Source organism: Oncorhynchus keta, chromosome 1, assembly GCF_023373465.1.
Source record: "Oncorhynchus keta strain PuntledgeMale-10-30-2019 chromosome 1, Oket_V2, whole genome shotgun sequence".
In the NCBI taxonomy this organism is placed as follows: Eukaryota; Metazoa; Chordata; class Actinopteri; order Salmoniformes; family Salmonidae; genus Oncorhynchus; species Oncorhynchus keta.
The window spans coordinates 34,156,862-34,173,144 of record NC_068421.1 but is presented as its reverse complement, the minus strand read 5'-3'; the positions used below and the strand labels follow the sequence as shown (position 1 = coordinate 34,173,144).

Here is a 16,283-nt window from a genome sequence, read left to right as displayed (position 1 = left end):
AGAATCGACACAGGTAGACCTCATAGTGGTCTGATGGACTGTCATAGAAGACAGGTTCATAAGGCATTCATAACCCACATAGGCTTCAGGTTGAATTTAGAGGTGCAGGCAATGTATTCCTATGGGGAGAGAAGTCAATGCAAACTCTGATGTAAACACCTTCTTTTAACTATTAAGGGTTAATGCCACAGGGTCAAGGTTAGGCTTGCACGGATCGGGAGGACCTTAGGAACGTACCCGAGGTCGAATTGTGCTTCTCACCCTAACGGTTCTCTCACTGTCACCCAAAAGCAAATGACATTGAGGGCCAGGCTTCATTTTGGTTCTGCTTTTTTTCAAGGTCACTGCACTCAGAGCGAGCTACGGTCAAGCGGGGCGTCTCGTTGAACTCGGCACAGTCTGGAGACTATGGTGATGCCATTTTTTGTGTTGATTTCAGAATGCCATTTTGGTGATGGTCCCTCTCCGTTTAAACATATTGCAAATGTACAAAAGTCAACTAGCAAGTCAGTGTCCATCAGTCAATTAGATGTCATTTTGACACCAAACTGATACCAATTGACACCAAACCCACTTTTTCCAACTCATGTAGAAGCCAACTATCATATATGTCAGAGCAGGCCCATAATTCACAGCGCCTTTAGTTTAACCTGTTAGAACTCTAGGGGCAGTATTTCATTTTTGGATAAAAAGACGTGCCCGTTTTTAGCGCGATATTTTGTCACGAAAAGATGCTCGACTATGCTTGGAATTGATAGTTTTGGAAAGAAGACACTCTGACGTTTCCAGAACTGCAAAGATTTTCACTGTGAGTGCCATAGAACAATATCTACAGGCAAAACCAAGATGTTTGAGTGACCAGGAAATCAACAGGATTTCTGAAGGCACGTTTTCCATGATCTCTTATATGGCTGTGAATGGCACAGGAATCAACGGACACTTCCTATCGTTTCCCCCAGGTGTCTGCAGCATTGTGACGTTTTGTAGGCAAATCATTGGAAGATTGGCCATAAGAGCCTACAATTACCAAGTGTCCCGCATGGTGTCTTCTGGAAATTGCCAAAAGTCAGGTCCCAGTATTTTTCCATCCGAATCAGAGAAGAATTCAAAGTTTCTAGGACTGGCATTTCAATGAAGAGATATATGACCAAACACCTTGAGGATTGATTCAAACAACGTTTTCCATGTTTCAGTCGATATTATGGAGTTAATTCGGAAAAAGTTATGGGAAAAATGACTGAATTTTCAGTTAGTTTCGGTAGCCAAATGCATAGTAACAAAACGGAACGTTTTACACAAGCATCTGTCAGGAAAAACTGGACATCTGCTATGTAACTGAGAGTCTCCTCATTGAAACATCTTTCTTCAAAGGTAAATTATTTTATTTGATCCCTTTGCTGGTTTTTGTGAATGTTGCGTGCTAAATGCTAACGCTAAATGCTACGTTTTATCACCACTCTTACACAAATTATTGATTTTCTCTGGTTCTAAAGCATATTTTGAAAATCTGAGACGACAGGATTGTTAAGAAAAGGATAAGCTTGAGGACAGGCATATTTATTTCATTTATTTTGCAATTTTCAGAAATCGCTAATGTTGCGTTATGGTAATGAGCTTGAGGCTGTAGTCACAATCCCGGATCCGGATGGGGCGGCCTAACAGGTTAAAACATAATAAAAACGTAAAACACATAGTTACGTTCTAGCTTCCAGGTCGGACATTATGTGAAGGCCTATGTGAGGCGACCCCGAATCCCGAGTTTCGGCTCGATAGGTCCTTCGGTGCCCGAGTAAAACCCTAATTGGTGCTGAAAATCCACTTTTTTCCATGCCTTGCTATGGGGTCCTTGAATGAGCTATCGGACCGAAACGTTGGGGTCCGTCTCTATGGGCCGAGCCGGTTTCAATGCACCTAGTCTTGTGTCTCTGAGACTTTTCTAAATGTCGCCATTTTCGTAATGGTCAAAATGAATTGAAGTCATTGCAAATGTACGAGGCTATTTCTCGGTCCGAGAACCTTCTAGAGCCACCTAACTCACCACGCACTATCGACCCGAGGTCTAGAACAGGTTTCTAAAGTTTCGGAACTCTAGGTCTGACGGTTCTTTTTTAGCTCGAACAAAGCTAACTATTGGAGGCACTGTCTGTCTCTACAAACCCCAATACGTCCCTCCTTCCAAGTTGTGTGTCTGTGTGATTTAGTTTTCCTTTGAAATTTTATGGGAAAAATGACTGATTTACAGTTCATGGGGGTTGCCTAATCACACATATGAAGTTTTGGACAGATCTGACTTTTTAACCCCTCGAAACAGCCCCTGAGACACCAATTAAGGCACTTCCGGTTGTCACAGGAAGCTATAAGTCAACACATATCCTCACTGGGCTATGCTTTTACAGAATCCTGAGTTTTAAGTCCTTACGTTAAGAATTGACTGATTTACACAGGGTTGAATGCACTATGTCTATCAAACTGCAGGCAGGTAATGGAAAAACACTTTTAGGGTGATTTTAACCACTTCCGGTTGGTCCAGGAAGCTTAGAATCAACACAGGTAGACCTCATACTGGCCTGATGGACTGTTACCAAAGACAGGTTCATACGGCATTCATAACCCATATAGACTTCAGGTTGAATTTAGGGGTAAAGGCAATGTATTCCTATGGGGAGAGAAGTCAATGCAAACTCTTTGAAGTAAACACCTTCTTTTAACTATTAAGGGTTAATGCCACACGGTCAACGTTAGGCTTGCACGGATCGGAAGGACCTTAGGAACGTACCTGAGGTCGAATTGTGCTTCTCACCCTAACGGTTCTCTCACTGTCACCCAAAAGCAAATGACGTTGTGGGGCAGGCTTCATTTTGGGCCTAATTTTCTAATGGTCGCTGCGCTTAGACCGAGCGAGCTACGGTCAAGCGGGATATCTCGTTGAACTCGGCACGGCCTAGAGATTATTATGTTTATGCCATTGCCTGCTCTCTGTGTCTTTGAGAACCGCACTTTTCACTCCATCCTTGCTGTGTGTGCGTGTGAGAGATTTTCTTTGACATCTGTTGGGAGAAATGACTGATTTACAGTTCATGAGGGTTACCTAGTCACACATATGAAGTTTTGAAAAGATCTGACCTTTTTAACCCATGGAAACTGCCACTGTGACACCATTAAAGGCACTTCCGGGTTGGCACAGGAAGCTATATCATGATTGGGGTATGCCTTTACAGAATCCTGAGTTTTAAGTCTTTACGTTAAGAACTGAGTTATTTACGGAGGGTTTAGTGAGTGTGTGTTATTTCAGAAAATCATAGAAAATCACAGAAATCTCGCAGGCTCCGCAGCACACTTTAAAAAGATTCGTAAGAACAACCTGCAACTGGATCTGTAACCGTTGAAAAAAACACCTATCCGTGAACATCACCAAGGTGTCGTTGTACGATTTCTCTTAAATGACGATAGATAAATGGCTGGTTCTTTTTTTATTGACACCGGAGGCTCCTTGACTTTGATGTGAAGTGGAAAAATAATTTCTCTATTTTCATTTTGGACCTTTAATCCCAGATAAATGGCCATAACTCAAAAACCGTTGAGGCCTAGACGCCATCTTGTTCGGGGCCAACTGCCCATTATGCCGCCCCTACGCTCACCGAGTTTCGGCTTCTAAATATTTTCAGTTTTCGAGATAAGGCCCCGTCGTGAATCGTGATGTTTTGTAGCAATAGCAATATGATTGCTTATGCCCTCTTGTGGGAATTTCCGGGACATCGGAAAAATTACATAAATCTTATTATTTTTGTAAAACGGAAACCGAATGTCCGACAAAGTTCATTTGATGACAACTTGGTAGGTCCGGCCCTGCCGCTCGGCCCGACGCCGTCCGCGAATTTTACAAACGATTTCGGACGTCTAGTAAGGGACCGTACATTTGCAATATGGACTTTCTCACTAACCATACAGGTACTGCCGAAATCTTCCCTTAAGGTATGGTAGGGTAGGGGCAGGGCCAGGGAGACAGCAGGCCTCCACTCCTGGGTAGGGTAGGGGCAGGGCCAGGGAGACCGCAGCCCTACACTCCTGGGTAGGGTAGGGGCAGGGCCAGGGAGACAGCAGGCCTCCACTCCTGGGTAGGGTCGGGGCAGGGCCAGGGAGACAGCAGGCCTCCACTCCTGGGTAGGGCAGGGCCAGGGAGACAGCATCCCTCCACTCCTGGGTAGGGTAGGGGCAGGGCCAGGGAGACAGCAGCCCTCCACTCCTGGGTAGGGTAGGGGCAGGGCCAGGGAGGCAGCAGCCCTACACTCCTGGGTAGGGTAGGGGCAGGGCCAGGGAGACCGCAGCCCTACACTCCTGGGTAGGGTAGGGGCAGGGCCAGGGAGACAGCAGGCCTCCACTCCTGGGTAGGGTCGGGGCAGGGCCAGGGAGACAGCAGGCCTCCACTCCTGGGTAGGGCAGGGCCAGGGAGACAGCATCCCTCCACTCCTGGGTAGGGTAGGGGCAGGGCCAGGGAGGCAGCAGCCCTACACTCCTGGGTAGGGTAGGGGCAGGGCCAGGGAGACAGCAGCCCTCCACTCCTGGGTAAGGTAGGGGCAGGGCCAGGGAGACAGCAGCCCTCCACTCCTGGGTAGGGTAGGGGCAGGGCCAGGGAGACAGCAGGCCTCCACTCCTGGGTAGGGTAGGGGCAGGGCCAGGGAGACAGCATCCCTCCACTCATGGGTAGGGTAGGGGCAGGGCCAGGGAGACAGCAGCCCTCCACTCCTGGGTAGGGTAGGGGCAGGGCCAGGAGACAGCAACCCTCCACTCCTAGGTAAGGTAGGGGCAGGGCCAGGGAGACAGCAGCCCTCCACTCCTGGGTAGGGTAGGGGCAGGGCCAGGGAGACAGCAGGCCTCCACTCCTGGGTAGGGTAGGGCAGGGCCAGGAGACAGCAGCCCTCCACTCCTTGGTAGGGTAGGGGCAGGGCCAGGGAGACAGCAGGCCTCCACTCCTGGGTAGGGTAGGGGCAGGGCCAGGGAGACAGCAGCCCTCCACTCCTGGGTAGGGTAGGGGCAGGGCCAGGGAGACAGCAGCCCTCCACTCCTGGGTAGGGTAGGGGCAGGGCCAGGGAGACAGCAGGCCTCCACTCCTGGGTAGGGTCGGGGCAGGGCCAGGGAGACAGCAGGCCTCCACTCCTGGGTAGGGCAGGGCCAGGGAGACAGCATCCCTCCACTCCTGGGTAGGGTAGGGGCAGGGCCAGGGAGACAGCAGCCCTCCACTCCTGGGTAGGGTAGGGGCAGGGCCAGGGAGGCAGCAGCCCTACACTCCTGGGTAGGGTAGGGGCAGGGCCAGGGAGACAGCAGCCCTCCACTCCTGGGTAAGGTAGGGGCAGGGCCAGGGAGACAGCAGCCCTCCACTCCTGGGTAAGGTAGGGGCAGGGCCAGGGAGACAGCAGCCCTCCACTCCTGGGTAGGGTAGGGGCAGGGCCAGGAGACAGCAGGCCTCCACTCCTGGGTAGGGTAGGGCAGGGCCAGGAGACAGCAGCCCTCCAATCCTTGGTAGGGTAGGGGCAGGGCCAGGGAGACAGCAGGCCTCCACTCCTGGGTAGGGTAGGGGCAGGGCCAGGGAGACAGCAGCCCTCCACTCCTGGGTAGGGTAGGGGCAGGGCCAGGGAGGCAGCAGCCCTACACTCCTGGGTAGGGTAGGGGCAGGGCCAGGGAGACCGCAGCCCTACACTCCTGGGTAGGGTAGGGGCAGGGCCAGGGAGACAGCAGGCCTCCACTCCTGGGTAGGGTAGGGGCAGGGCCAGGGAGACAGCAGGCCTCCACTCCTGGGTAGGGTCGGGGCAGGGCCAGGGAGACAGCAGGCCTCCACTCCTGGGTAGTGCAGGGCCAGGGAGACAGCATCCCTCCACTCCTGGGTAGGGTAGGGGCAGGGCCAGGGAGACAGCAGCCCTCCACTCCTGGGTAGGGTAGGGGCAGGGCCAGGGAGGCAGCAGCCCTCCACTCCTGGGTAGGGTAGGGGCAGGGCCAGGGAGACAGCAGCCCTCCACTCCTGGGTAAGGTAGGGGCAGGGCCAGGGAGACAGCAGCCCTCCACTCCTGGGTAGGGTAGGGGCAGGGCCAGGGAGACAGCAGGCCTCCACTCCTGGGTAGGGCAGGGCCAGGGAGACAGCAGCCCTCCACTCCTGGGTAGGGTAGGGGCAGGGCCAGGGAGACAGCAGGCCTCCACTCCTGGGTAGGGTAGGGGCAGGGCCAGGGAGACAGCATCCCTCCACTCATGGGTAGGGTAGGGCCAGGGCCAGGGAGACAGCAGCCCTCCACTCCTGGGTAGGGTAGGGGCAGGGCCAGGGAGACAGCAACCCTCCACTCCTAGGTAAGGTAGGGGCAGGGCCAGGGAGACAGCAGCCCTCCACTCCTGGGTAGGGTAGGGGCAGGGCCAGGGAGACAGCAGCCCTCCACTCCTGGGTAGGGTAGGGGCAGGGCCAGGGAGACAGCAGGCCTCCACTCCTGGGTAGGGTCGGGGCAGGGCCAGGGAGACAGCAGGCCTCCACTCCTGGGTAGGGCAGGGCCAGGGAGACAGCATCCCTCCACTCCTGGGTAGGGTAGGGGCAGGGCCAGGGAGACAGCAGCCCTCCACTCCTGGGTAGGGTAGGGGCAGGGCCAGGGAGGCAGCAGCCCTACACTCCTGGGTAGGGTAGGGGCAGGGCCAGGGAGACAGCAGCCCTCCACTCCTGGGTAAGGTAGGGGCAGGGCCAGGGAGACAGCAGCCCTCCACTCCTGGGTAAGGTAGGGGCAGGGCCAGGGAGACAGCAGCCCTCCACTCCTGGGTAGGGTAGGGGCAGGGCCAGGGAGACAGCAGGCCTCCACTCCTGGGTAGGGTAGGGGCAGGGCCAGGGAGACAGCAGCCCTCCACTCCGTGGTAGGGTAGGGGCAGGGCCAGGGAGACAGCAGGCCTCCACTCCTGGGTAGGGTAGGGGCAGGGCCAGGGAGACCGCAGCCCTACACTCCTGGGTAGGGTAGGGGCAGGGCCAGGGAGACAGCAGGCCTCCACTCCTGGGTAGGGTCGGGGCAGGGCCAGGGAGAAAGCAGGCCTCCACTCCTGGGTAGGGCAGGGCCAGGGAGACAGCATCCCTCCACTCCTGGGTAGGGTAGGGGCAGGGCCAGGGAGACAGCAGCCCTCCACTCCTGGGTAGGGTAGGGGCAGGGCCAGGGAGGCAGCAGCCCTCCACTCCTGGGTAGGGTAGGGGCAGGGCCAGGGAGACAGCAGCCCTCCACTCCTGGGTAAGGTAGGGGCAGGGCCAGGGAGACAGCAGCCCTCCACTCCTGGGTAGGGTAGGGGCAGGGCCAGGGAGACAGCAGGCCTCCACTCCTGGGTAGGGCAGGGCCAGGGAGACAGCAGCCCTCCACTCCTGGGTAGGGTAGGGGCAGGGCCAGGGAGACAGCAGGCCTCCACTCCTGGGTAGGGTAGGGGCAGGGCCAGGGAGACAGCATCCCACCACTCATGGGTAGGGTAGGGGCCAGGGCCAGGGAGACAGCAGCCCTCCACTCCTGGGTAGGGTAGGGGCAGGGCCAGGGAGACAGCAACCCTCCACTCCTAGGTAAGGTAGGGGCAGGGCCAGGGAGACAGCAGCCCACCACTCCTGGGTAGGGTAGGGGCAGGGCCAGGGAGACAGCAGGCCTCCACTCCTAGGTAGGGTAGGGGCAGGGCCAGGGAGACAGCAGCCCTCCACTCCTTGGTAGGGTAGGGGCAGGGCCAGGGAGACAGCAGGCCTCCACTCCTGGGTAGGGTAGGGGCAGGGCCAGGGAGGCAGCAGCCCTACACTCCTGGGTAGGGTAGGGGCAGGGCCAGGGAGACAGCAGCCCTCCACTCCTGGGTAAGGTAGGGGCAGGGCCAGGGAGACAGCAGCCCTCCACTCCTGGGTAAGGTAGGGGCAGGGCCAGGGAGCCAGCAGCCCTCCACTCCTGGGTAGGGTAGGGGCAGGGCCAGGGAGACAGCAGGCCTCCACTCCTGGGTAGGGTAGGGGCAGGGCCAGGGAGACAGCAGCCCTCCACTCCTTGGTAGGGTAGGGGCAGGGCCAGGGAGACCGCAGCCCTACACTCCTGGGTAGGGTAGGGGCAGGGCCAGGGAGACAGCAGGCCTCCACTCCTGGGTAGGGTCGGGGCAGGGCCAGGGAGACAGCAGGCCTCCACTCCTGGGTAGGGCAGGGCCAGGGAGACAGCATCCCTCCACTCCTGGGTAGGGTAGGGGCAGGGCCAGGAGACAGCAGCCCTCCACTCCTGGGTAGGGTAGGGGCAGGGCCAGGAGGCAGCAGCCCTCCACTCCTGGGTAGGGTAGGGGCAGGGCCAGAGAGACAGCAGCCCTCCACTCCTGGGTAAGGTAGGGGCAGGGCCAGGGAGACAGCAGCCTCCACTCCTGGGTAGGGTAGGGGCAGGGCCAGGAGACAGCAGGCCTCCACTCCTGGGTAGGGCAGGGCCAGGGCCAGGAGACAGCAGCCCTCCACTCCTGGGTAGGGTAGGGGCAGGGCCAGGGAGACAGCAGGCCTCCACTCCTGGGTAGGGTAGGGCAGGGCCAGGAGACAGCAGCCCTCCACTCATGGGTAGGGTAGGGCCAGGGAGACAGCAGCCCTCCACTCCTGGGTAGGGTAGGGGCAGGGCCAGGGAGACAGCAACCCTCCACTCCTAGGTAAGGTAGGGGCAGGGCCAGGGAGACAGCAGCCCTCCACTCCTGGGTAGGGTAGGGGCAGGGCCAGGGAGACAGCAGGCCTCCACTCCTGGGTAGGGTAGGGGCAGGGCCAGGGAGACAGCAGGCCTCCACTCCTGGGTAGGGTAGGGGCAGGGCCAGGGAGACAGCAGGCCTCCACTCCTGGGTAGGGTAGGGGCAGGGCCAGGGAGACAGCAGCCCTACACTCCTGGGTAGGGTAGGGGCAGGGCCAGGGAGACAGCAACCCTCCACTCCTGGGTAAGGTAGGGGCAGGGCCAGGGAAACAGCAGCACTCCACTCCTGGGTAGGGTAGGGGCAGGGCCAGGGAGACAGCAGGCCTCCACTCCTGGGTAGGGTAGGGGCAGGGCCAGGGAGACAGCAGACCTCCACTCCTGGGTAGGGTCGGGGCAGGGCCAGGGAGAAAGCAGGCCTCCACTCCTGGGTAGGGGCAGGGCCAGGGAGACAGCATCCCTCCACTCCTGGGTAGGGTAGGGGCAGGGCCAGGGAGACAGCAGGCCTCCACTCCTGGGTAGGTAGGGACAGGGAGACAGCAGCCCTCCACTCCTGGGTAGGGTAGGGACAGGGACAGGGAGACAGCAGCCCTCCACTCCTGGGTAGGGTAGGGGCAGGGCCAGGGAGACAGCAGCCCTCCACTCCTGGGTAGGGTAGGGGCAGGGCCAGGGAGACAGCAGCCCTCCACTCCTGGGTAGGGTAGGGGCAGGGCCAGGGAGACAGCAGCCCTCCACTCCTGGGTAGGGTAGGGGCAGGGCCACGGAGACAGCAGGCCTCCACTGCTGGGTAGGGTAGGGGCAGGGCCAGGGAGACAGCAGCCCTCCACTCCTGGGTAGGGTAGGGACAGGGCCAGGGAGACAGCAGCCCTCCACTCCTGGGTAGGGTAGGGGCAGGGCCAGGGAGACCGCAGGCCTCCACTTCTGGGTAGGGTAGGTAGGGACAGGGAGACAGCAGCCCTCCACTCCTGGGTAGCATAGGGACAGGGCCAGGGAGACAGCAGCCCTCCACTCCTGGGTAGGGTAGGGGCAGGGCCAGGGAGACAGCAGGCCTCCACTCCTGGGTAGGGTAGGGGCAGGGCCAGGGAGACAGCAGCCCTCCACTCCTGGGTAGGGGCAGGGCCAGGGAGACAGCAGGTCTCCACTCCTGGGTAGGGTAGGGGCAGGGCCAGGGAGCCAGCAGCCCTCCACTCCTGGGTAGGGTAGGGCCAGGGCCAGGGAGACAGCAACCCTCCACTCCTGGGTAGGGTAGGGCCAGGGCCAGGGAGACAGCAGCCCTCCACTCCTGGGTAGGGTAGGGGCAGGGCCAGGGAGACAGCAGCCCTCCACTCCTGGGTAGGGTAGGGGCAGGGCCAGGGAGACAGCAGCCCTCCACTCCTGGGTAGGGTAGGGGCAGGGCCAGGGAGGCAGCAGCCCTCCACTCCTGGGTAGGGTAGGGGCAGGGCCAGGGAGGCAGCAGCCCTCCACTCCTGGGTAGGGTAGGGGCAGGGCCAGGGAGGCAGCAGGCCTGGTGTTAGCCATCTGACCCTGGATTATTTCACACCATTATTCTATTTTCAACATAATGTGAAGAGTTTTTTAAAGATGTGTTTTGTACAGTATTTGGTGTTGAATATGATGTGTGCTCTGCTCTATACAGATCAGACTCATTCTGCACCGGACCAGGGAGTCACCATAGAATGTCCCCACGAGAATGTCCCCTCTCCTGTCAGGTGTGTGTTACCTTGGCAAAGCGGCAGAGGCGCAGTGCGTCCTCCCAGCGAAAGGAGGCGCTGTACTCATGCAGCACGGTGGTGTAGGTAAGCTGCTGTATACCAACGAGCCGTCACCTGGGTCCCCACATAGTTCAGCTTTGGATAAAAGCGTCTGCTAAATGGCATATATTATTATATTATTATATTATTATATATATATATTCAGGATGTGGGCCACACGGCTGAACTCACAGTGGAGGGGGACAGACCGACAGATATAAAAATACATTCTGTACACACAGCCACTCAGCCGAAGGGCAGCCACTCAGGAATCTCTTTTAAACAGCTTTACCACAACATGAAAACATTTCAGACGAAGCAGTACCTTTTATTTCCGATAACGGGGAACTGATTTCTCTGTGTGTGTGTTTGTGTGTGTGTGTGTGTGTGTGTGTGTGTGTGTGTGTGTGTGTGTGTGTGTGTGTGTGTGTGTGCGCACATGTTACCTGGCGTCTTTCATGTAGAGTGTTTTAGCCAGCAGGTCCAGTGAAGACCGCACCGGGATAGTGCCACAAAGTGAACTGTGTGTCCTGAATATCACACAGGATGTTAGCGGAGTCATTCTAGGACATGGTGTGGACCTATTGAGCAGGATAGAGACAGACAACACACTCTTATTGACTACACTCAGAATAACTAACTATAAGCTCTACCACATGGTGTGTAGACCATAGTGCATGTGGGTTATGGTTAGAAGGATCTATCTGGTAGGCTTTAGGTGCTTAACAACACAAAGCAGTTTGAAATCTATCTCCCCCTCCCTTTCTCTCTTTCCCTCTCTCCTACCTATCTTGCAGATGTTGTGTTCTCTGTTGATGCGATGCACAGCGGTCAGGTACAGGTCACGGTTCTTGTCTATGACTGCGATCTTCCTCTCGCTGGACGGGCCACACTGGTCCAGAGCTATCTCCACCACCTCCATCTGGAACACACACACACACACACACACACACACACACACACACACACACACACACACACACACACACACACACACACACACACACACACACACACACACACACACACACACACACACACACACACACACACACACACACACACACACACACACACACACACACGTTCACATAAGCAGGGCAAACTGAACCACCAGTGTCAAACCCCACCAGTGCCCATAACACATACACTTACAATAGTGTCTTTTGATACACATCTCTTCTCAACACATGATCACCCAAATCACAGGCCACCTCCTCTCCTCCTCCACACTCTCTAGTCCCCAGTACAGCCCTGAGTATACAGGAGGACTAGGAGGGAACAATTGAGGCCAGATCAGAGGGAAGAGACTCAACTCAGAGGGAAGAGGTGGAGGAAAGGGGAGACAAGAGGGAGAAATGGTGGAGGCAAGAGAGTGGAAGGGGGTGCCAGCAGTCTGACCCCACAGCTCCTGGCCCATACTCCCCAACAGGGGTGTATATGCGTGTGTGTGACTGTGTGTGTGTGCGTGTGTTTCAGAGCCAGCTGGCTCCAGTGCAGTGCTCCTCTGTCTTGGAGCTGTGGAGTGCTGGCAGAGACAGTAACTACTGATCCTGGCCACTTCTCCTCCTTTTCTCTCTCTCTAATTCACTCCCTCTATCTTAATCCCTTTCAGTCCTGTTCTTCCTCCATAACCCTCCCCCTTTCTCTCCATCTCTTTCTCACACACATGCACTCACTCCAATTTCCACACAGGCTGTATGTCTCCCTCTTAACTATGAAGTTTCTTCTTTCCCCTCAACACCACTAATTCTTCTCTGTCTTCTCTCCATGGCTCCCTGACCTTTTCACCCTGGCCTGTTGGGGGCACTCGAACCCATAGCTACCCTGAGGCACAGGTCTAGGATCGGCTTACCCTCCCCCAATCCTAACAGGTTGCTCAATGTAACAGTATGGATTAAGACGTAGGCACGTGGAGATATGCACAGTCTTCTCATGTCAGTGTGTGCACACTAACAGGAGTGTGTAATGTGTGCTGTGACTGACTGTTGGTGTGTGTTGGTTGGTGAATCACCCAGCTTGTCAGTCAGGGGCTTCCCTTCACCCAGGGCTTTCCCCGTCAGGGCACCAAACAGAAAGATGATTTGAGGAAAAAGAAGAGAGGAGAGGACGGAGGACAGAGCGAGCAGGATAATGATGGCAAATGGTCGATGTTCCAGTCCTGCTAAAGTCATTTCTCCAGCGTTTTATCTCCTGGTGAAGTGTCATCCTCTTGTTGACAAAGTGCTCCTGATGTTTCAGTGTGTTTAACGGCTGTAAATGTCATTGAGTAAAAAAGCTGAAAGGCAAATCTCGCCCTGCTCTGTGGACAACAAAGTTTAGTATTGTAGTAGTGAAGGGACAGCTCGGCCGGCCTTCTCATCGCTCTTGTCCCGGATGGCGATGGTGGCGTTGCTAAGGGAGACTGACTGGGCATTGAGGATGTCCGTTCTCATGCCGGGGAATCTGGGCGTGGAGATGAGACGGCCCTCGTAGGAGAACACTTAGACCCCCGTCCAACAGGAAGTGTCTGAGACAGAGAGGAGAAAGGGAAGGATAGAGAGATAAAGATGGGGGGGGTGATAGAAAGCAGGGTTAGGGACAGAGAGATGGAGAAGAGAACGAGTGAGAGAAAGGAGGGCGCAACAAAGAGGAGAGTGGGAGTGGTAGAAAGGAGAAGAGAGTAACAAACCGCAAGATGGAGCCAAGATATTACAAAAATCTCACCAAATAAATAAGAATCTGTTAATTTGATTGATATATTCATTCAGTGTATTTGTCAGGGGTCTATCAAGTTCATTTCCATCTACTATCTCGTTCTCAATCAAATGTCATAAACAGAGCGAAGAGGGGATGCCAGAAATCTAAATAGTTTCTATTTCACAGGCGGCTTGATGAACAAACACTGAGGAGAAATGGAGCATTAGGGTCATTCCATGTCATTTCTGCAATCCATGACACCCACCATCTCAGATTCTTCTGATGTCTTTTCTGTAGTGAGAAACAGAAAATATTAGCATTCCTGCAACATTATTTAGTTTAAATATAATTTAAGCTAATTGATTGGACCCAAATTGGCCATTTTAATTTATAGGATTCATATAATATTCAATATAGTACTTAACATCCGATTTGGACCAAACATTTTTTTTAACATGGAGTAAGACATGAGGAATCCAAAGAAATGGTCAAAAGCCCCACACAGACTCCACGCGCCAATCCCATCAACGACTATACAGTATCAGTTATAGGTGTCTGACAAGCAGCACGGAACTGTGACTCAGAGTATTGTTTCTTCATCCTATGTAATGTATTCTCAGTGAATTTGGTGACGTTTTTTCTCCGTTCAGTGAAGTCAAAGGGGGGGAGTGTAACCGATGTGAAATGGGAAGCTAGTTAGCGGGGTGCGTGCTAATAGCGTTTCAATCGGTGAAGTCAGTTGCTCTGAGACCTTGAAGCAGTTGTTCCCTTTGCTCTGTAAGGGCGATGGGTAACGATGCTTCATGGGAGGTTGTTGATGTGTGCTGAGGAGAGGGTCCCTGGTTCGAGTCCAGGTAGGGGTGAGGAAAGGGACGGAAGCTATATTGTTACACTTACCCTGTAAGCAGTCTAAGGACAAGGTATGACAGCAACCCATGAAAGCATATTAGGTTTTGTTTACCTGGCAACTGTTTCAAATGCTAACTTTTAGCATTAGTGGCATAAATCCAAAATAAGTCAATGGCATCTATATTAGCATTTTTGCGCTTCATATCCAAATCATCTATAGGTGACATCATTGAGTTACACAGTCCATTTTTTTAAAACATTAGGATGATTTGGATTGCTGTCAATACTTATCTATAGACTGCTTACAGGTTGTGGAAATCAATATATAATTTTGTAAATTCACCTTGTAGTGGTCAGAACCTGGTAATATGTAGGATGATGGGACTTAACAATTTCAGTGACTCATTTCTCTGAACAAGGAAAAAAAAAATTTCATACTCACTGGGAATAGGATGAATACATTACATAGGATGAATACATGACATAGGATGAACACATTACATAGGATGAACACATGACATAGGATGAACACATTACATAGGATGAACACATGAATAATACATTACATAGGATGAACACATGACATAGGATGAACACATTACATAGGATGAACAAATTACATAGGATGAACACATGAATATATTACATAGGATGGACACATGAATACATTACATAGGATAAACACATTATATAGGATGAACACATTACATAGGGTGAACACATTACATAGGATGAACACATTATATAGGATGAACACATTACATAGGATGAACACATTACATAGGATGAACACATTACATAGGATGAACACATGAATACATTATAGGATGAATACGTTACATAGGATGAACACATTACATAGGATGAATACATGACATAGGATGAATACGTTACATAGGATGAACACATTACATAGGGTGAACACATTACATAGGATGAACACATTACATAGGATGAACACATGAATATATTACATAGGATGGACACATGAATACATTACATAGGATAAACACATTATATAGGATGAACACATTACATAGGATGAACACATTACATAGGATGAACACATTATATAGGATGAACACATTACATAGGATGAACACATTACATAGGATGAACACATTACATAGGATGAACACATGAATACATTATAGGATGAATACGTTACATAGGATGAACACATTACATAGGATGAATACATGACATAGGATGAATACGTTACATAGGATGAACACATTACATAGGATGAACACATTACATAGGATGAACACATGAATACATTATAGGATGAATACGTTACATAGGATGAATACATTACATAGGATGAATACATGACATAGGATGAACACATTACATAGGATGAACACATGAATACATTACATAGGATGAACACATGACATAGGATGAACACATTACATAGGATGAACACATTACATAGGATGAACACATGAATATATTACATAGGATGGACACATGAATACATTACATAGGATAAACACATTATATAGGATGAACACATTACATAGGGTGAACACATTGCATAGGATGAACACATTATATAGGATGAACACATTACATAGGATGAACACATTACATAGGATGAACACATTACATAGGATGAACACATGAATACATTATAGGATGAATACGTTACATAGGATGAACACATTACATAGGATGAACACATTACATAGGATGAACACATTACATAGGATGAACACATGAATACATTATGGGATGAATACATTACATAGGTTGAACACATTACATAGGATGAACACATTACATAGGATGAATACATTACATAGGATGAACACATGAATACATTACATAGGATGAACACATTACATAGGATGAATACATTACATAGGATGAACACATTACATAGGATGAACACATTACATAGGATGAATACATTACATAGGATGAACACATTACATAGGATGAACACATTACATAGGATGAACACATTACATAGGATGAACACATTACATAGGATGAATACATTACATAGGATGAATACATTACATAGGATGAACACATTACATAGGATGAACACATTACATAGGATGAACACATTACATAGGATGAACACATTACATAGGATGAATACATTACATAGGATGAACACATTAATTAGGGTGAATACATTACACAGGATGAATACATGAACACATTACATAGGATGAATACATTGCATAGGATGAACACATGAATACATTACATAGGATGATTACATTACATAGGATGAATACATGAACACATTACATAGGATGAATACATTACATGGGATGAACACATGAATACATTACATAGGATGAACACATTACAT

At 52.2% G+C, this 16,283-nt stretch overlaps 2 protein-coding genes across 7 annotated transcripts in view; both read right to left on the bottom strand.

Annotated features, from left to right (window-relative positions):
* LOC118395157 (inverted formin-2-like) overlaps positions 1-4,712 on the bottom strand; it is a 30,141-nt gene extending 25,429 nt beyond the window's left edge. The window contains exon 1 of the mRNA XM_052522688.1: positions 3,942-4,712. Coding sequence (XP_052378648.1) covers positions 3,942-4,457 — 516 coding nt within the window. The 5' untranslated portion in view covers positions 4,458-4,712. The remainder of the gene's footprint in view (positions 1-3,941) is intronic.
* The window catches only part of LOC118377542 (uncharacterized), a 107,503-nt gene that overhangs the window by 10,611 nt on the left and 80,609 nt on the right, over positions 1-16,283 (bottom strand). For 3 of the 6 annotated variants that reach the window (XM_052522606.1, XM_052522650.1, XM_052522595.1), the window contains exons 10-12: positions 11,579-12,932; positions 11,210-11,345; positions 10,870-11,004 (exon numbers count right to left, since the gene is read on the bottom strand). The gene's annotated coding sequence lies outside the window, so the exon portion shown is untranslated. The remainder of the gene's footprint in view (positions 1-10,869; positions 11,005-11,209; positions 11,346-11,578; positions 12,933-16,283) is intronic. The other 3 variants (XM_052522628.1, XM_052522617.1, XM_052522639.1) reach the window with 3 other exon arrangements.